The 21,239-nt window shown below is 45.1% G+C and overlaps 1 protein-coding gene across 1 annotated transcript in view; it reads left to right on the top strand.

Annotated features, from left to right (window-relative positions):
* The first annotated feature begins 5,507 nt into the window (after positions 1 to 5,507).
* Positions 5,508 to 21,239, top strand: part of LANCL3 (LanC like 3) — a 35,725-nt gene continuing 19,993 nt past the window's right edge. The window contains exon 1 of the mRNA XM_035316034.1: positions 5,508 to 6,126. Coding sequence (XP_035171925.1) covers positions 5,563 to 6,126 — 564 coding nt within the window. The 5' untranslated portion in view covers positions 5,508 to 5,562. The remainder of the gene's footprint in view (positions 6,127 to 21,239) is intronic.

Below are 21,239 nucleotides of genomic sequence, written 5' to 3'. Positions count from 1 at the left end.
ATAAAGACAGAACCTCGGAGAAATTAAATTCCTATTCGGCTCCTAAGCTTCATGACACTGAGCTGTGTACAGAAATTTAGTGTCTCCTTGGAGCAAAAAGCAACTCAACGCAGCCTCTTGCTTGCATGGGCCATCTACAACTCAACTCCACCCACCAACCGAGTGGGAACAGCCTGGCCAGGATACAGAGACCATGGTGAGAAATGCAGACACGGGACAGGCCTGGGAGTAAGGTGGCCACTATGAAAACTAGAAAATAAACAAGTAAGATGGCAGATCTTATTAGTTTCACTGTTCATAGCCTGGCCTGTTTAACAACAAATACATGCAAGTCCCAGAATGTAGGTCTGCTGCATAAAAGCACAAGAGCAGTCATGTAATCCCTCTGGAATTCAAATGATGTGGGATAATTTAAATATTTGACACAGTATTTAACATAATCTCTGTGAAATGACGTGCTTTATCTTCTGATAGACAACTTTCCTTCGGATGAAATGGCAATATATGCGCACTAAAACATCACTTCTGTCATGCAGCAATCGTGCTTGTATTATCAACCACGCACAAGTAGTGGAGGAAAAGGCTGGCTTAGGAAAAGAGCTTCCAAGTGCGATGCCAAGAAGTACTTCATTTTCAAAATAGGTTTGCACATCACTGTCAATTATTGTCAAGGAATGAAAATTCAAAATCTTTTGCGCAGCTTGTGAGCAGAGTCCATATAGTACAGGACGGCTCAACCTGAGAAATGAAAAAATACCTACGGTAAGAAACCATAAGCGTAAGTCCCTGAGCAACCAGAGACTGCCAGGACGAGGATGGGGCTGGTGAATGACAGTGGTGTGAAGCCCCTGGGACCACCCCTGCTGTGTGACTGTCACTCCTGCTCAGACTTCTCTGTGTGTTGGCTGTTAGCATAATGCCCCAGAGCCAGCTGCCTGATTGCGGGGTAGGGCCAGAGGTGGTCCTGTAAACACCAGAGCCACTCAGTAGGAGTGTGGATACTCAGGACAAAGCCTGAGCAGGCAGGGAGAGGAGCTAGCTGCAAATGTGACCTGCAGTGGCAAAGCTCTCGAGAGGGAACAGCAGCACTGGGCAGTACAGGGTACTGATGGCTGATTGCCATACGTACTTCGGGAATTCAGGTGGAGTCGAATTTAAGAGCCAGTGTGCTCAGACCAGCCTGAACAGACCCTGGCACAACCCTGTTCATGTAAGCTATGTGGCAGTTCACACCACTAATCACAGGTCTGTTGCGGGAGCTCAGCCTGGGTATGTGAACACGACGTTTCACCTTCAGCTCAGGAGAGAGGTGGAATACAAAGTAGGAATAAAATTGGCAATCATGTGGGTGCCCAAAAACCCTGAAGCCCCACTAAACTGATATATAGGTAAAAAAGCACATACAAAAAATGACAGACTACCCTTTAAGACATTTGTTAGGGGATGCCTCCAGTTCCAACGCTACAACTGAGGACACACTACTGTGCTCTGTCGGAAATATCAGATGGCGCTGATTCCCTAAAGGAATACGTAAATAAGCATGCGGAAGTGAATAAGCATGCTGGAACAACTACACCAGCAAGTAGTCAGCCCTACCTGGAGCAGGGTTTGGGCTAGATGACCTCCTGGGGTCCCTCCCAGCCATGGAATAACCACAGTTATTCCATCATTGTACATTTTATCAACATGCAACAAACATATACCCAGAATATGCGTTCTGTAAAGACAGATTTACTCGGAAGAACAGCCTTGATACTTCCAGTCCCTCCTCCCCCGTTACCTCCACCCACCACACCTGTGTCACACCTTTCCCTAGTATAACATGCAGCTTGTCTCCAGCTCTGTGGCTTCCAGAAGCAGAGCATGCCAAGGGGGCACAAACCAGTGCCGAGGGGTGAAAGAGAGGAAATTCACTTTTTTCTCAAGCTGAAGCCACGCACCATAGGCCAACATTTCCTCTAGGACCACAGAGGAGGGCACACCTCAGGCTATAATCTGATGAGAGACACGAGGAGGCTCAGGGCAGACCTTATTGCTCTCTACAACTACCTGAAAGGAAGTGGTTGGGAGCTGGGGGTCGGCCTCTTCTCACAGGTAACTAGAGATAGAACTAGAGGGAATGACCTCAAGTTGTGCCACGGCAGGTTCAGGTTGGAAATGAGGAGACATTTCTTCTCAGAAAGAGCAGTCAGGCATTGGGACGGGTTGCCCAGGGAGGTGGAGGAGTCACCGTCCCTGGGGGTGTTCAAGGAAAGGTTGGACGGGGTGCTTGGGGACATGGTTTAGTGGGTGACATTGGTGGTAGGGGGATGGTTGGACCAGATGATCTTGGAGGTCTTTTCCAACCCTAATGATTCTGTGATTCTATGATCCCTCCTTCTCTTCCAGTCATATCAAGAGTGCATCTATGCATGGTTTGAATGAAAAGGATACAGAACACATCTTATCTGTAAGCATGAAACTTTCGTACATGAAAACACAAGCAGTTTAAGACTTAGTCATTTAAAAAAAAATAATGTATATAGCTATAAGAAGTGTTTCTGTAATTTTTATTCAGCTCTTCTGTGGCCTTTGGTGGTTTAATACTCCTGTACACAAAAGGTACAGCAGAAACTGTCATTCTCATTTCTTGCTGATTGCTCCATGACTTCCGCTAGTCCTACAGTGTCTAAGCACTCTTCACTTTGTCAAAAGACTCTTGAGAGCACTGAAGATATTCCTCTTCTGCATGCGATTACTGACTCCTTTCTAAAAAATATTGTAGCAGTCTTACTTGACCCTCCTTAAGAATAGCATTGCTAATGCACTGATTTTCCTGTGAAGTCTGTATTTTCCTTACAGTCTTTGCTGCTGAGAGTGGCAAAGATCTATTTCCACTTGACAAGATTCTCAAAAATATGTACCTAAGCCACGGAGACTCGCTTGGTTTCTTTCAGTGCAGGGAGACAAGGACCTGCAGCAAAGGGATTCCTTCACTGTCAATGGGAGGACACCATCCGAGACACCTCCCTCCCAAAAAGCTTGCAAGAAAGCATCAGCCCTTTAAATATGAGTGATAAGACTGAAAATATGAAGCAAGCATCCTCAAAACGTGGGGAAAAAAATGTGTCAGAATGAAAAACAAAACTTCCAAAATTTCACTTACAAGATCATTTTTTAAGCCTGGACACTCGAGGCTGGCCATATAATTGCAAATATGTATACTTGTGGGATGGGCAAAAGGTTGTCCATATCAGGCCAATACAAACCTAGAAGCACCATGAAGATTTTTGGAGAAGTATAAGGAGTTTTGCTTTCAGAAACTGTCAACCAAGCATCTTCATTAATTTACTGTTTATTAACTTACATTTCTACACCAACGGTGTCATCTATTACAGAATCACAGAATTTTCTAGGTTGGAAGAGACCTCAAGATCATCAAGTCCAGCCTCTGACCTAACACTAACAGTCCCCACTAAACCATATCCCTAAGCTCTACATCTAAACGTCTTTTAAAGACCTCCAGGGATGGTGACTCCACCACTTCCCTGGGCAGCCTGTTCCAGTGTCTAACAACCCTTTCAGTAAAGAAGTTCTTCCTAACATCCAACCTAAAACTCCCCTGGCGCAACTTAAGCCCATTCCCCCTCGTCCTGTCACCAGGCACGTGGGAGAATAGACCAACCCCCACCTCGCTACAGCCTCCCTTCAGGTACCTGTAGAGTGCGATAAGGTCGCCCCTAAGCCTCCTTTTCTCCAGGCTGAACAAGCCCAGCTCCCTCAGCCGCTCCTCGTAAGACTTGTTCTCCAGGCCCTTCACCAGCTTCGTAGCCCTTCTCTGGACTCGCTCAAGCACCTCCATGTCCTTCTTGTAGCGAGGGGCCCAAAACTGAGCACAGTACTCGAGGTGCAGCCTCACCAGAGCTGAGTACAGGGGGACGATCACCTCCCTGGCCCTGCTGGCCACACTGTTTCTTATACAGGCCAGGATGCTGCTGGCCTTCTTGGCCACCTGAGCACACTGCTGGCTCATATTCAGCCGACTATCAACATCACTTCCAGGTCCTTCTCTGCCTGGCAGCTCTCCAACCACTCATCTCCCAGCCTGTAGCTCTGCTTGGGGTTATTGAGCCCCAGGTGCAGGACCCGGCACTTGGCCTTGTTGAACTTCATGCAGTTGACCTCGGCCCATCGGTCCAGCCTCTCCAGATCCTCCTGCAGAGCCTTCCTACCCTCGAGCAGATCGACACATTTACTTAACTTGGTGTCATCTGCAAACTTACTGAGGGTGCACTCAATGCCCTCATCCAGATCATCAATGAAGATATTGAAGAGGACCGGCCCCAGCACTGAGCCCTGGGGAGCGCCACTAGTGACCGGCCTCCAACTGGACTTGACTCCATTTACCACGACTCTTTGGGCCCGGCTATCCAGCCAGTTTCTAACCCAACGAAGCGTGGGGGGGGCCGACAAATAGGGCCCCCAATTAGGGCCCTTATTGTTACAACTCAACACATCACAGTTTCCAAAAATGGATGCAAAAGAGATGACTTTATAATAAATGCTTTGATTTATATCAACTATAATTTGATTTCTTAAGCTTCAATGTGTAGCATTTGCTGATAACCCACCAGAATATCTACCTGTTTGAGAAATGTAGGGGACATTAGTAAAAAAAAAATTCTCATGTGAGGAAAAAACATTGACCATAACGTGCTGAATTCAAAGGAATCCATCAGCAACAGCATGGTGCTTGAAGTGTTTGCTGCTAAGTGCCTTAATCCAAAGCCTACTAGAGGCAATGGGATTCTTTGAGCTAAACCCCATTATTTGTCCTGCTATTGTGTACTGGGAACTGGAAGAAAGGTGTTATGTGCAAAGGAGCTATGGAGCCACAGCTCTAGGAAAATATTTTGGCGACCAGAGGACAGTGCTTTTGGTCTTGCTGAAAGCTGTGCCGGCACTGGCTGGAGCCTCTGGCAATATGCTTTCTCCAGCATCCACGGGGAGGACCTGAATCACTGAAGGTGCATCTACCTGAGGAAGTGCCAGGGGCTGACAGCTGACCCAAAGTCAAGGACCTTTGATGACAAACTCACTCCCGCTGCACCAGCTCACGCACCCAGGGGAAGACGTGACAACCGTGTATTTGCCTCACACAGGAGTCGTTCTCAGCACCTGCCTCAAGCTTTTCCTTTGTTGCTGTTGGTTTTGTTTGTTTGTTTGCTTGTGTTAACTAGGAATCCATCCAGCGCCCTGGATCTGTTCCTCACAAGCTCTGCTTGGCTCACGCATGACAGAAAGGAGCCAAAGCCTCCCTAGTGCCAGCCTGTCAGGGACTCCCCCAGCCTTCCCCTCTTCCCGGGGGGTCCCCTCACCCCTCAGCGGCCACCCCCTCAGCCCGGGGACCGCTCCGGGGCTCCCCGAGGAGCTGCGGGCAGGGGCTGCGGCCGATGCCTCCTCACCGCCCCTCACGGCGGCCGCGTCCCGCCCGCCCCGGCGGCCCCTCGCCGCCTCCCTCGCTCCTCCCTGCCGCGCCGCCGCCTCCCCGCCCGCCGCCCTCCCGCCGCGCAGAGCCGGGGCATGGCGAGCCAGCGCTGCTTCGCCAACCGCTTCGATGACTACCAGGGGGCGGCGGCGGCGGCGGGGCCGGACGCGGAGGCGGCCGTGCCTCTGGTGACGGCCACCATCGAGCGGATCCTGCGGGAGCTGCCGCCCCTCGGCGGCCCCTCGGCGGCGGGCGGCCCCCGCGGCTGCCAGGGCGGGCTGTACGGCGGGGTGGCCGGCGTGGCCTACATGCTGTACCACGTCGCGCAGTGCCCGCTCTTCGCCCCGTCGCGGGACGCCTACCTGCGGGCCGCCCGCCGCGTCGTGGACGCCTGCCTGCGCTACCAGGAGCGGGGCGGCGGCGAGGCCGACACCCGCGCCGCCTTCCTGCTGGGCGGCGCCGGCGTGTACGCGGTGGCCGCGCTGGTGTACCGAGCCCTGGGGCTGCCCGACTTCGCCCGGCCGCTGGGCAAGTTCCGGGAGCTGAGCGAGGTGTGCGCCCCGCTCTCCTTCCTCGAGTGCGGCTCCGACGAGCTCTTCGTCGGCCGCGCCGGGTACCTGTGCGCCGCCCTGGTGCTGAAGCAGCGGCTGGGCATGGAGGTAAGGGCCCGGGGAACGAGCGTGGACCTGGACAGCGCCGGGTGTGCTGTCTGCTGCGGTGGTGGTTAGCGCGGTGTCTGAGCGGCGTTCCTGAGGTGTGGGTGCCTCTCCCCGTGTCAGGTCCGATCCGTGCTCCGCTGGTAATCCCCGGTTTGCAAGTCCGTGTGCTTCTGGCTCTTCTTCCTCCCGGGAGAGTGAGCCGCTGTTAGGAGTAAGTGCGTGCTGCAAGGAGAAGCAGTGCCTGCCCCGTCCAGGGCCGGTCATCGCAGTCAGAGTCCGAGGAAATCCATTTAATGGAGGACCGAGGAGACTCGGGGATATCCAGAGCAGGCATGAAGCACGCTAAGCCAGCTGAGTTTCTTGATTACCTTGAACAGAAATCATTACAGCACTGAGCATTTAACGCAGCATGCCAACAGGATTCTGTCTGAAGAACCGTAAACGTGGAATTGGTTATGTTATCCATCAACATGCCCAAACTTTTCATTCCGACAGCATTTTCGATGAGAGGGAAGTTTTGTAGATGCGGCAGGACCAGTCTGAGGGGATGATGGTTCCTCACAGAGGTACAAGCCACCTTCGTAGCCCAGCTTGCACTGGGGGACGGTGTCCCAATACCTATATCCATGTTTCTGGTGGTCCTGTGACATACCACCTCTGTGAGATCGCACCCTGGACCCCACTGCTTAATTTACTTCCCCGCTGCTTCATTTATTTCCCCCTTTTATTTGGTTTGCACCCCTGAGAGCAATCGCTGAACAGTCCTTGCACTTGGGAGAGCAGGTGCAACCCCCTGAAACCTTCTGACAGGCAAAGCAAAGAAGGGGAGAGCTCTCCCTCCTTGCTTGCTTGCTGAAAAATTATGCTTTGCAGCTAGAAAGAGTTAAATTTCCCCACAGGTGAGCACAGGTGTGCACGTATTGTGGAATCCCTCTGGCAGGTGAGTTAAGGACAACCACAGGGGCTCTGTTTTGCCATGGTTGCAGTAAGACTTATTCCGTGTCCCCTTGCGGATGTTTTAATCATTAAGTTAGACATCCTTCTGTAGTGTTATTTATTCTGTCACCACACTGTAATTTTAAATGTGCAGTGAAAGAGAGAAATCAAAATATTTTAAACCGTGAAAGTATTAATAAAACTTTCATTTTTTACTTTTAAATAAAATATTTTGCTCCTTAAGTGAGCAAGATGATAATGATCTGTAGCCTGTGTACCCGTGCTTTAGCAAAATTTGTGTCCGCTGATAAAAGGTCCCATCCTAATACAGGATTATTTTAATTAATGCATTGCCAAACCAGATCCTGCATCTTTTAACAAACAAGGAGAGGAGGAGAGGGATGCCCAGAGAGAGTGCGTGGAGTGCATGCTTTTTTTTTTTTACCCAAGGTCAAACAGAAGGCCAGGTACATCCCGGAATAGAAGCGACGCCTTGTGATTCTAACTGCTGGAAAATGCCACCTCCTGTAATTTGATTGTGCACAGTCTCACATGGCTCATTGCAGCATGTTTTCTTGTGGCCCACGTTCTTCTTCTGATGCTGCTGCGCAAACATTTCCAGCTCAAAGTGAAATCCATTCACATTGAAATTTGGCCACTGCTGCCCATATGGGTATTTATTCCTCTGAATAAGTCAAATTGTAACCTACATATGAGAAATCGATTGCCCTTGAAGAAAGGCTTTTTGAGCAAATTTCACGATTACTGTTGTGGGTTTGGTTTTTATCTTTTCCGGGCAGGGCAGGAAGAGGACTGCTTTATTTCAGTAAATACTGATGTAGCTCAGCCACTGTGCCCCGATGCTTTGGTTCTTGCCAAACAGTCTCAGTGTTTTAAGGCTTCACATATTCTTAAGAAAGTTGACTGACTGTCCTGAAAGGAGCTGTCAGTTGAATAACATTGCCCTCCTGTGAAGAAGGCACTTGCATTCTGCTGGTTTTCAGACTTATAGGCTAATACAGCATTTTTCCCCAATGAATTAATTGTGAGTTTTTGCATGAGTAAGGATTACTCAGGCAAGAATTAACAGGATCTGACCTTCTTGATGCACAAGACACTGTACATTAGGAAAGATGGTTGTTTTCATCCCATGTACAAGACACTGTGTGTTAGGAAAGATGGTTGTTTTCATCCTTTCTTTAATCTCTATTACGTTGTAATCAGTACTTCGCAGAGAGAGAGGTGAAATGTTGTTCTTGCAGAAACAACATATCATTTGTACAAGCTAGGTATAGATAAGGTGTATGTACTTGAGCAGTCCTTAGCCCCTGTGTTTTCGCTGTTAAGGGGAAATTTTGTTTCTGCTCTGGTACCTTCAGGTACCTCTTTTCTGATGTTTCTAGTGTTGCTTCATTATGTATTCTTGGGGAAATCCATCAGTTCTGCTTTTAATTCTGCTCACTCACTCTCTGCTCGTGCAAACAGCAGCAAAAGACCATTCAAATGGTGGTCTTGTCCCCCTGTTCAGTCGGTATTTTATCCTCTCCTCGTGGCTTCTCAGCGACGTTTCTGTCCCGTTTCATGGCCGATGGAGCATGGTGTGCCTCGGCAGCTGCAGTGCCTCTGGCAATGTCGCTGTCAGATGACAGAGGAAAAGGTACAGAAGTTCAAGCGGCTTCTTGCATCACCATCTGCTAGGATGTTACGGCCTTTTAGCGCAGCTCAGGGTTTCTTTCAGGAACTGGCTGAACCGATGGGCCTGACTGACTTCCACTACCCGCGTTGCAGTTATGTGCCACCGAGGAGGCAAAACTGCATCACTGCCTGATGGTGTGGTTTCAGTCGAGGAGCAGGACATCGTGGGCACCATGTGTGGGTAACGTTCCTATCTCTGTAGCAGAGAGGTACCTCAGGTTCTCTTTCAGACAAATGAGATGCCATGACGTGCAGTGCCTGGGCACTGACAGGTCCAGCAAGTGTATTTCTGGGGAAGAATGAAAATTATCTTCTTTCAACTCCTCAGATGTCTCTGGATGACATTACTTGTTCCTCAGCATCTTCCTTCTACCTAGCATGTCAGTGCTATTGTAGGTTACTTCTCTCCACATTTTTGGTGTTTTTTTTTGTTGTTGTTGTTGTTTTTTTTTCTATCTCTTAGAAAATGATACAGAAATTATGAGAGGAAGGAGTTTCCTGAATCCTGCCTAGAACATGTTCCTTTAGGATTTTTTAAAGTGCAGAGTTAAGATTATTCATGCTGAACGTAGTGTTTATGAAAGACACTCAATGGATGGGCCTTACAAAGGGAGATCTGCAAAATACGCACTGAAGAGGTACACCCCTGAGGTCAAGGTCCCCATGTCGGGCTTTTTATCTGACCCGTGCCTGAAATGGAAGGGTTGTCCTTTGAGGTGAGATTTCATTCCCTCCCTGTACTTAATAAAGTCGTCTGTGGAAGAATTTGCCCATTTATCTGAAATGTGGTGTTCGTAATGTTAAACACTGTGGTGCTAGCTGGAGCTCTACTGATTTCATTATTTCATTTTACACAGGCCACTACACAGCCAGGATGTCAGTTTTTGCCACAGAGGATTTAAATGAGATACCAGTAAAGATTTTTTTTTTTTTAAGTTTTTGATCCTCGCCAGCTTCTTGAAAATGTGCATTTTTCTGTCCATGCTTTCCCAAGCCACACAGGACAGGTTTTGCATTAATTTGCTAAATTGATGAATTTCAACCAGGAGTTGAAAATGGGAGTTTTCTAAAGTAAAAAGTGAAACAAAGGGAATTATTCAAACCTGGATTTGTTTAGAAAGCATTCTGAAATGGTTTGGGTCTACATTTCAGAAACGTTCTATTTCTCTTTAGCAAGGCAACACGAATCTTTATTTTAAGCAGCCTTCAAATTCAGAGGTTGGGGCACCTTGATAATGGCACCAGAATTCGGCTCAACATGGTGGAAGACGAATATCCAGTTGTAGAGATAAAGCAGAAAATTTAGGTTTTAAAATGTTGAATTTCAAGCACGTTGTTTAACTGCCAGTAAATAGTGCTGTAGCAAAGAGGTTTTGGTGGGGATCCTGCCAGGACTGGAGATTTGATTGATGCAGGTTTGACAGTGCACATACATTTTATGTTCTGTTGCAGAAATACGGATTTCAACAGCTTATGCTTAAAGACTGGTAGTAATCTGCCATTGTCTGCTAAAAATAATTTTATACAAAGGCAATGTCGGATATCTCTGCACTTTTTTGTGCTGTTGGAGAATTGTTTCCCCATGTATCATCATCTTTTTTTTTGCTGAAAAAGCAACCTAAGCTTTAATACTGACATTACAATATTTGTGTTTAATAAAATAAAAAACATACTTATCCAGAGGAGTTTCTTATATCCAAAAATAGATCCTTACTTTCCCATCTTCCTTCAAACTCCTTTAAATTCCAAAGTTTGCGAACTTTAAATTTTAGAATTAACTTCTAAGCCTTGACAGTTCAGTTGTCGTGCTCACAATCGTCTTGGAGTACTTTCAGGTCACCCCTTGGAGTCTGTCAGCACCTCTCCTTGGCCTGTAGGAAACGAAGGTATTGAGTGCACGGTGTCTCTGCCCTCTGCAGAGCTGCCTCTGATGTGCTCCTAGCGTGAGTAATGGGGTCTGAGGAGTGAAAAGCAGCAATCAGAAAGAGGGTGTTTTTATAGAAAAGGTGCTGTTGCCATGCTGCTGAGTACACGCAGTGGCTGAATCCCCCGAAGCATCCAGAGCCACCTGAGGATTTGAATCAGCAAACCAGGGCCAGCAGAGGCACAGGGCTTGGTGTGGAAGCTGGTGGTCTTCAAAGCGTGTTCTGTGGACAGTTTGGTGGCAGTCTGCAAGAAGTTTCTCATGCTCGCGTGATATTTTTCAAATTTTTGTATATAGTGTATTATACTTATGTCCTATATACTATTATAATTGTATTTCCACAGGTGTCTATATTTGACACTTATCTTTTCCTCCATGACAAAGGCTAATAGTGATTTTTTGGCTTTCTTCTGACAAAGGACCAGGAGACACAGTTAATTGCAAGGGTGAGGTATCAAGCAGCACCGAATGACACAGCAGAAGGAGTGTGTGTGTGGAGCACGTGTGTGGGGGGGAGTATGGAAAGGCAGAGAAACCATGGAGGCATGGGGAAAAATGGCATTTCACAGAAAAAGAATGGAGAGGATAAAAAAGGAGTCAATTAAAAATATTAAAAAGCAAAGGAAATAAAATACTAGCAAAGTATAAAAACAGAAGTCTGACGAGGAGTAGAGTTTGAAGATGAATGGGGAAAAAAAAAAGGCAAGAAATAGCTTAGGCCCTGGAGCAGGGGAGATTTAAATCTGAAAGTAAAAAAAAAAAAAAAAAAACAATGGTAAACTGTTGTGGTTTTGATGGATAATGTACTCAATTTAGAAGAGTATGGACAGGGAGAAAATGGGTTAGGGAGGGGGTAAAGGACTGAACACTACAGTTGGATGAGGAAACATACTTTTTTTGTCTGCGTGGTTTTTGCTTGTCACTCTTCTGTTCCTGCATTCTCTTTGCATAAGCACATACACTTACAGAAATAGCTGTCATCTAATTCAGCACTTGCAAATTCAGAACACAACATTATGGCTTATACCATAATTTCTTTCTGTAACGAATAACTGAGATAACTACCTGATTCCTGGAAGCAAATCTGGGTATGTTCATGGATACTCCTCTATTTGCTTCTAACACTGAAATTCTCTTACTACATGCACATAGTACCATAAATTACTGTGTAACCTGAACAGTAATTCTGTTAGGAAACCTTATTTACAAGACTAAATATGTAGAAAAATGAAAGACTGAGCTTCTAGTGAGAGAAGAAAGGAGCTTGAGGCTAACAACACTACCAATGAAAAAGTAACATCCTCTGCACTTTACAGCACTGAAATTAAGGGATAAAATTAAGCCTTGCGTTTCTTGGTAGTCATTTAATACACGTTGTTAAAACATTAGGCTTGTGTATAAATCACAGCACAGCTGTGCACCACAACTAGCCGGGCTCAGGTATAGAAACCATCCCTTTCTCTCCTTCCTCCACTAAGTCGATAGCCCCTACGTCTCTCTGTTAATTCAGCTGGACAGCCTTAAAATGGACCCAGCACCCTATTGACAGGCTATGTAAAGATTGCAGAGCAGGTGTCCTGTGGTTGTGGATGCTCAGCCAGTAAACCGCTGCTCTCAGCCTTGCCTCCAAGCAGCAGAGGAGCCCTGTAGAAAGGAGCTGGGAGGCAATTAAAACATCTGAGTCCCGTGGGCCTGCTCTGCTGCTGCAGGAGCATCCTAGCACACCATCGTGTAAGGCATTCATTAAAAACTGGGGTCTTGTCAGCTAACTTCAGTATCCCCCCCCCCCCTTTTTTTTTTTAAATCAAAATTCGATATATGCAGTCAGGTCACCATTTTTGCTCAGGCATTATGTCAAGATGCCTCTGTCTTGTGTCTGTCATGCAGTTCTTTGACTATTGACAAGAATGAGATTAAGCACTGTGTGATGTTGTGTAACCTTGTGTCCACTCCATTATGGCAGAGCTCAGCTAAATACAGTCAAAACCAATTATTACTTATCTATGTTGTAGGATTATTTTCAAGTGATAGTGAGCTGCTTAATTTTTGTCAAGGAGTAGGAAGGCAAAATAATTGAAATAGCTCTTTCATTCCAGGCAAACATGATCAGAAGTATCTTAATAGCAGTCCAAGCTGTTGCTGAGTCATTTCGTGTTTCTCAGATCAGTGTATTTTGATGTGTGAGAGCAAAAACATACATCTATTTTTGCCACAGTTTGGCATTCCTGAATTTCTCGTTTTAAAGGCTTAATATCTTGTTGAAGACCAGTATAATACGAGTGAGGTGGAATGGATGTCAGCATTGAAGGGGTCAGGAAAAAGGAATTGTGCCAGATAAAGACACCTCCTGGATGTCCAAGGCATTTGGTTATTTTGTGTGGCTAATTCCTTTCTTCACAGAATGCTTCTGTCCTCTCATTGGTGCAATGCTTGTTTGTCTTTTTATTAATATTATTTTATTTCATGGGGAATAATAAATTGTTAGTAATGTAATTGGGGATGGTGAGTTGGGAGCGAACTGGTCCAATTCAGATTTCGGTGTCAGGGAGGTGGAAGCTGCTCTTCCTGACATGTGTGGGCCTGGGGCTAGCAGCAGCATAGGACAATCATTTAAGCAGCTCTCCACTGATGAGTCAGTGCATAACTTATTGGAATGTGGTGAGTATTGCAGATTCTGCATGGCAATTTTGCATAATTTGCCTGCTCAAGCCTGACAGTGATAACATAGAACCAAAGAACTGGTGGGGACCTTGAGGGGTTGTTTAGGCCGTCACCTGGCCCCCAGACAGGTTTACCTGTGCCTGTGTCATTTCTGACAGCCTCTCTCCAACCTGTTCCAAATACCCGATAGTGGTGGAGGTTCTGCAGTCTGCCCTGGCTGTCAGAGGCACTATTTTGTTGCCTTGCTTATTGGAAAGTCTAGCCTAATGCTTACTCTGAGTCTTGCTGTTATTCAGACCTGATATTCCTTTTCCTCTCCATTGAGAAATACTAAAAAAAGTTTGTTCTGCTCCTCTTTACAGAAGCCCTTCATGTATTTCAAGAGTGTTTCAGTTTCTGCCCTTAATCTTTTCTTCTCTAAACTAACCATCCTTTTCCTCCTAATCTTCCCACGTGCATCATGTTTCCTACACCCCTAGTCATTCCCATGTGCTCCGCCAGACTCCCTCCAGCCTTTCCTGAAGAGTGCCAGAAGCTGGACACGTAGTTCTGGCACAGCTCTTTCTAACCGAGCAGAAATTTAACTTTGTGTTTCTTCCAGGTCGTGTTTCTATTTATACAGCTCAGTAAGGTGTTTGCATCTCACACCGGCATGACACTGACTCACATCCATCTCATGACTGCTATAATCCAGCAGACTTTTAATAGGTCGCTGCTACGTGGATGGGTATTCATTAGGACCACTGAATAAGCGAAGCAGGTAGGAGGTCAAGTAAAGTCACGGAATCACCGAAACACTGAAGTTGTGCTGTAATAAGCAAAATTAGAAACTTCTTCAACTGGAGGCTGTTCGTTTCAATAATATCAAATAGATAGCCTATTTTCCTTCGTTCTCTGAACAAAAATGGAAATATGTTGCTCAATGTTGTAACAGTAGAAGTACCATTACATATTCAGGGAACATCTAGGCAGTGATGGGGTTTCCTTCTGGAGGTATAATTTTGACAATATATTTTGGGAGGCCTATATTAAGTCATTATTTAGTTCACATTAGAAATCAAGGAATAAATGAACTATGAAGAACTGTCTGGAGTTTAAACTTACTCTGCTCTTGTGATTTGCATTTGTTGCTATGTAGATATAGAGCTCCATATCATTGTGCTTCCTCATTCTTTTGTCTTCAGTGAGTTCTGTTTTGTATATTCTTGGATTCAACAGCAGCGTGAGTTGATGCAAATCTATCCTTTTATTTGGATAAAAGTTTCTTATAGCTTCATCCAGCATCACCAAAGGTGTTTTGGCTTACCAGAAATGTGTTCTAATAAAAGCAGAGACTGTCTTGTAGTAAAATAATACTGTAGTCGGGTTGGAAGCATCACCCCTGCTGCAGATGCTCATAGTATTTTGAGCTTGCCACTTTCTCTATGTTCCTCATTCCTCTGTAAAGCTGACTTTGGATCTCTAGGTATTTCTGTTTGCCATCTGTGAAAAGCCTAACGTTACACTTTGTTGTTTTAGTTTTCTCAGGCTAAACCAGAGATAGATTAGTCAAAATTACATTTATAATAGCAATGGTCCCCACGATACACATTCCACATGTACCTCTTTAAATCTGATCAGAAATAAGATAGTCAGATATGAACTCAGTGAAAATTCTTTGCACTAGAGCAGCAAAACAAATTTCTTCAGACCCTTTAAGTAAATATTGATTTGTTTGTTCTTGGTCTTGCAGAGCTGAATCAATCATGAGCGTGCTTATGCCAGGCTGCTGTTCTCATACATAAACGTTTTTGATAATGCCAGCAAAAATGTCTGGGAATAGTGCTTATGTACTTGTACAAATCCAGAAGACAAAACGTAGATAGAGTCATAGTAGGAATGCATTCTTATTTTGTTCTCCAGGAACTACAGAACTGTTAGCTTATTTTGGTAAACAAATATTGTGAGGTAAATGTTAACAAAAAACAACACAGGTAAGCTGATTGAACTCAGAGTTGAATCTGAAGGTCTCTGGGGGGGGGTAAAATCCTCACAAGTGACTGAACAGTGTAATGACATTACACTGGTTACATCTGTGCTGGTGCAGCCTCGCCTTGAGTACTGGGTGCAGTTCTGGGCACCACAGTACAAAAAGGGTGTACAACTGTTGGAGAGTCTCCAGAGGAGGGCGACGAAGATGGTGAAGGGCCTAGAGGGAAAGAGGTATGAGGAGTGGCTGAGGTCACTTGGCCTGTTCAGCCGGGAAAAGAGGAGGCTGAGGGGAGACCTCATCACGGTCTACAGCTTCCTCACAAGGGGGAGTGGAGGGGAAGGCACCGATCTATTCTCTTTAGTCACCAGTGATAGGACCCGAGGGAATGGTGTCAAGCTGCAACAGGGGAGGTTTAGGCTAGACATCAGGAAGAGGTTCTTCACTGAGAGGGTGGTCGCACACTGGAACAGGCTCCCCAGGGAAGCAGTCACTGCACCAAGCCTGTTGGAGTTTAAGAAGTGTTTGGACTGTGCACTTAGTCACATGGTCTGAATTTTTGGGTAGACCTGTGCGGTGCCAGGAGTTGGACTCAATGATCCTTATGGGACCCTTCCAACTTGGGATATTCTATGATTCTATGATTCTATTACATGTATTCACTTACATTTGGATTTGGCTCAGAGGCATAGAGTCACAGCTTGGCCGAGACTGGAAGGTGCCCCTGAAGATGTTCTCATCCAAACACATGCTCAGAGCAGGTTGCTTAGGGCCATGTCCAGCTGGAGATTTTGAAGATCTCCAGAGATGGGAGACCCCACCGCCTCTCTGTGCAACCTCTTCCTGTGTTTGACCATCCTCACAGCAGAAAAGCTTTCTCTTGTATTACGGCAGAATTTTCTGCCACTGGGTACCACCAAGAAGAGCCTGGCTCTGTCTTCTCTACTGCCTCTCCTCAAGTGTTTATACCCATTAATAAGATCTCCCTTGAGCCTTCTCTTCTCTAGGCTAAACAATCCCTGAGTTAGTACGTGGAAATCTCCCATTGAAAGCCAGAAAAATTCAATGTTAAATATAAATTGCAATCATTCCTGCTCCCTTTGCCTCTTTCCCCACTACCAGGTTCTCAGCGCTATTGCACCTCCTTAGACTTCCTCTAGTACCTTGGATGGGCAAAGCCTTGCAGTTTCTTCAGTCATGTCCAATCCCCTGCAACTGTCAGCAGGGAAGATCCTGCGTAAAGTCCAAAAAGGTCAGAAAGAGCCATTCAGCACCACACGCTGCCACACAGCCTTTAATTCCAGTTGCATCCCTCCTTGTCAATCTCAGCTGTATCAAGGAAAAGCAAACTCTTCTGCCAGCAGCTAAATATTAAGGTTGACAAAATTATTATCGGTTCTTCCAGGTAATTGAGCAGAAATAGCTGGCCAGGCCGTCCTCTCTCATGTCACACAGTTACTCTATAGAGCTGCAGAGAATAATCATGTAAAACGGCAAATCTGGTGGCAGAGAAGCATGGCACTGAGTGCTCCCAGGGCAACAATCACACAATGTAGCCTGTGGCATAACAGTGATTGACATTAGTTAACTATACATCGCTTTGAGATCTTCAAATGTAAGGTAACAGCTAAGTGCAGGGAATGCTTGTTAATTATTGTTGGCGGTGGAATGGTTTACCTTATGGCTGCTATTCCTCACCCTCTTTTCCTGGCAAAGTTTGAACCACGTCCACGTCTTCTGGCGCAGCAGAGTCTTACTCCCAGAGTGTGCAGTACGTACAGTCACAACGGAGAAGAAGTTGCACAAAGGGAAGGTTGGTAACATTTCCTAATTTTATTACAGCATCAAATGGCAATCTTTTAACAAGGAGAAAAGTGCATATGGTGATCTCATTACTTCCCAACTTAGTTATGTTTTTGAAGAGCATGGTATTCCACACTTCCTCAGAGTAATCCCATGACCCTCACTCTGCCCTTCAAGCATAGCAGTATTGAATTAGAAGTGAGTGGCTGCATCTGATGTATGACCTGAATTGTATTTGGATTTGTGGGCATATTGCCAGGCAATGGCACTGGAAGCTCTTAGGCTACTGTCTTTTGTTTCATAACTCTCTTGTTGATGTGCCTGGGAAAATCTGGGAGCCAGCACGGAGATCACCAGGACTTTTACTACCTCAGTCAGCTTCTACGGTCTGAGAGCAGGGCAAAATTCAGATGACTCAGAGGACTTGATCACCTTCATCTGGTTTTCCTCCGTTACATTGTCAGCATTCTTCTTGTAGTTTCCGCTGATACTTCTACTCAGCGGCTTACTGGCATGGCAGAAATTGCAGATCGTCACAGAAAGTAAAAGTGGCGTGAGGCCAGCGTGGAGTTCTCTAGAATTACCTTTGCTTGAAAGCAGTGCGGATGCTACTCCGAAGCGATCCATTTATGCTTCAATTAGCCTGTGAATTATCTTATTGTGTGGTTTAACTCATTTAACTAATTTTGCAGGTAGCAGTGTTGTTCCTCAACAGCAAATATTGAGGCATACTTCTAGATGTCACATGCCTCATACATATCTACATAATAGGACTACACATGGAAAGCAGCATGACTCAGAAGAATAAAGAGGTATTGTGAGACAAACAAGATCTCTTGGTGTAAATAACGGAATTATAAAATTAGTGGCTGATGAAAGAGCAGTAACCAATACCCTGTTTGCATTTGAATAAAGATTCTGATACAGTGTCAAATATAATCTTCCTTGAAAACTTAATGTATGCTGACTTGGATGGGGACATTGAAAATTTGGAATTGGCTGAAAGACCACAAGCAAAGCTAATCATAAATGCTAATAAAAGGCTGATGTAGGAACCAGCCTTATGTATTATCTTCATTAATGATCCAGAAGAGGCAGCTTACTGGATAAGAATTGCTTTGGCTTCTAAACTGAGAGAAGTGCCAAATACTGTATCCAGGAAGAAGGAAGGTATGAAAACAGTTCAAGAGATTTAAAAAATGAGCTAAAAGGTTTATTTTTAGCAGTACAAGTACACGTATCTGGGGAGAATTATCTGTAATACTTATCCTCTCTGCTAGGAAGAAACTGAGAGTAAGCTGAACATGACAGGGCTTGGGTTACTCATGTACTCGGTTGAAGTGGTTGTGTTGGCATACTGTCTGCACGTCTGTCACATCTTCGTTTGTACATCTTGATGCAACTGCGTAGCACTTACTTCAATGTAAATCAACATCACGTTTCTCTGCATTTATTCTTTGTGGAAATGAACAACTAATACAGGTGAAAAATCATAACCAGCCCTAGCAGAGGTGAACGCAGTATAGCATCAGGACGGCCAGTGAAATTTTGGACTGCCCACACAGGTGTACCACCCAACAGAGACATTATGGATTCAGGCCTTCCCATTGCCTAAAACCCACTCCGGATGCCAAGACCCAAAAGTTCTGTAGTCAGAACTTTCCCCTGCTGCTGAATAGGGCTGGATGTGCTTAAATGTGCAAGGCACCCACTTTACGTGCTTAAACTCTCCTGAACATCTTTTGATAGGCATGCAAATCCCAAGTGCTGCACTGAGGGGCACTTCAGCCCTGACAGAATTTATCAGCCACTGTGTCACGGACAGTCCATGCAGCTCCAGTACTGATTTATAATGCTCTCTTTTCTCCATGGTGTTAATGCAACAGCTTCCAGTTGCCCTCGCACAGCAGTGGCATTGTGCACTCAGTCTCACCGGCCATAACTCTCCTCTGCATCCTCCAAAGGAGGCTGTTGGGCTGCAGACCTGAACAGCAGCTGGGGCACACATCCCACCTAGCTTCTCTCTCCTCGTTGCAGTGTCTCCCAGTTTGCAGGAGGTGCTCTTCTCACAGAAACCCAGGTAGGGTCCAGCCTGGTGTGGAGTAAAAGCAAACCAAGCATCTTATCTTTTCCCACTAGCAAGAGCAGGATGCAGTCACCTCTGGTCACCCTTACAGGTTTTAAGACCAAATTGGGACTCTGAGCAAATCAGTCTGAGTGCAACCTAAAGTCTCTTGTTGTATGGAGTAACCTTGAGATTTCATCACTGACTTCAAACTCACATCCCTTCTTTTCCTGACACTGCACGATTTGAAGCTGACACCTCTAAGCTGAGTGTGCTGATTGCTAGAGCAAGTATCCCTTATTGCAGTTTTGATTGAAATTACTTATCTAAAGTAGTCAGATGGTCTTTGGGGCAGTGCGTCTTGGGAAATGCCCAGAACTCCAGCTTCCAAAGTCATTCTGTGTCCCAGTCACCCGAAGTATAAGCACGGAGAGAAAGAGAGACTATTTCTTCATGGCAGAGGCACACTAATTGCAGAAGAGCTTTGAGCAACAGTTTGCAAACTGTTTTACATACAGCACAACATGGACATTGTCCAAACAGTCAAATGCTTCCTTTTGCTTGCAGTGAAGAGCTGGCAACATTTTCATGGGAGTACACAAACGTTTTTTTCCTCTTCAGGATTTTTTTCCAGCGATCCATCTGGTTTGATGTCTTGTACCAGTACTAGGTGGCTCAATGTAGATGAATCACTGTGAAAGGCACTTCTGAAAGATGTTGCCTGTAACATTACTAACCTGCATTTTTTCAGAACTGGCTTTATGCTCTGAAGCACAAGGGTTTACCTTTCTTTTAACATTGTTGTGTTGAGTTCTGAGAGTTGATTCCAAAGAACTGTCATTTAATTCAGTCGGAAGGGTGGGGCACTCCTTGCAGATAACCTACAAATCTGTTTAAAAAAATTATCCCCTTAGTTACAGAGCAATTCAGCGAGTTTGTTAAAACTCCGGTGCACGTGGACTCAGCTAAATTAGGCAGGAATAAATTCCCTAGCTTATTTGAATCTTAGGGGAACAGAGAAATATTTTGTCTTTTAATTTGCTGGTTTTCATAAGCTATATATTTTTTTTTTTCGTACATTGCAAGATAAAATAATGTCTTGTGTTCTTTATCACGTTAATTACCTCCTGTCCAGAAAATGAACTGCAGCCTTTTGAGCTTCACTTCTTAGGAGAATCTCTTATTTGTCTCTAAAATATGTTTCTGCTTGATATCTATACATATATTTTTGATAGTGAGAGAACAGACATGGAAAAATGCCAGGAGAAAGAACAGAGTGGTGGCTGATAAAGTAGCTTTTTAATTACTATTTCAGTATTACTCTCATGCATCCTAACAGTTTTTGCTTTTTACAGTGATGCAGTACACTTAGGAGAGATTTTCACCAAGCAGTTCACAGCACTATGGAAACTGTCACATAGAGCTTCAGACCTACTCTTCCGTGACTGTAAGAATTTTTAGGTCAAGGACTCCTCTAAGGTATTAAAGTGTTACCACTGTGCAGGTATTATGCAGACACTATCATGGCGTTTCATGCATCCATACAGAGCATCTTAATATGTAAAACCAAGCTTTCATTTGGTGTAAATGAAAAATGAAATGAAATCGAAAGCATTGCAGTTGAGAGCCTTTAACTGTGGCTGCAACCGTGTTCTCTTTCTTGAACCTTAATTTGAAACAGATGAAAAAAATAATATTATTGTGCTCTTTTGTGCTTCTGTAGATCCCCTCTGTAAATTTAGCACAGTAACAAGCCATAAAGTCTTCTATGGGTAGTTTGCCAAATGCTACCGTCTGTAGCAGAATTCATTAGCAATGAGCGCTATTGGTTGTGAGTCGGGAGCAAAATAATTAGTGTTTTGGTCAGGGTAGAAGTGTATGAAATGGAGTGCTCTGCTGTAGTAGTTCTGCCCTCTGAGCGACTAGCCTCTCCTGTGATTTTTTTTTTTTTTTTTTTTGAGGGGAGGAAATTCTGCCATGAGAAGTTGAGGAGGCCTATCTGTCTCTTTCTCCATTCACTAAGCCTGTGCATTAAGTATGTTCACTTGTATAGAAGGGGG

The sequence above is a fragment of the Oxyura jamaicensis genome, chromosome 1, assembly GCF_011077185.1.
Source record: "Oxyura jamaicensis isolate SHBP4307 breed ruddy duck chromosome 1, BPBGC_Ojam_1.0, whole genome shotgun sequence".
Lineage (NCBI taxonomy): Eukaryota > Metazoa > Chordata > Aves > Anseriformes > Anatidae > Oxyura > Oxyura jamaicensis.
The sequence above is the reverse complement of the archived record's forward strand: the minus strand, read 5'-3'. Positions and strand labels throughout refer to the sequence as shown.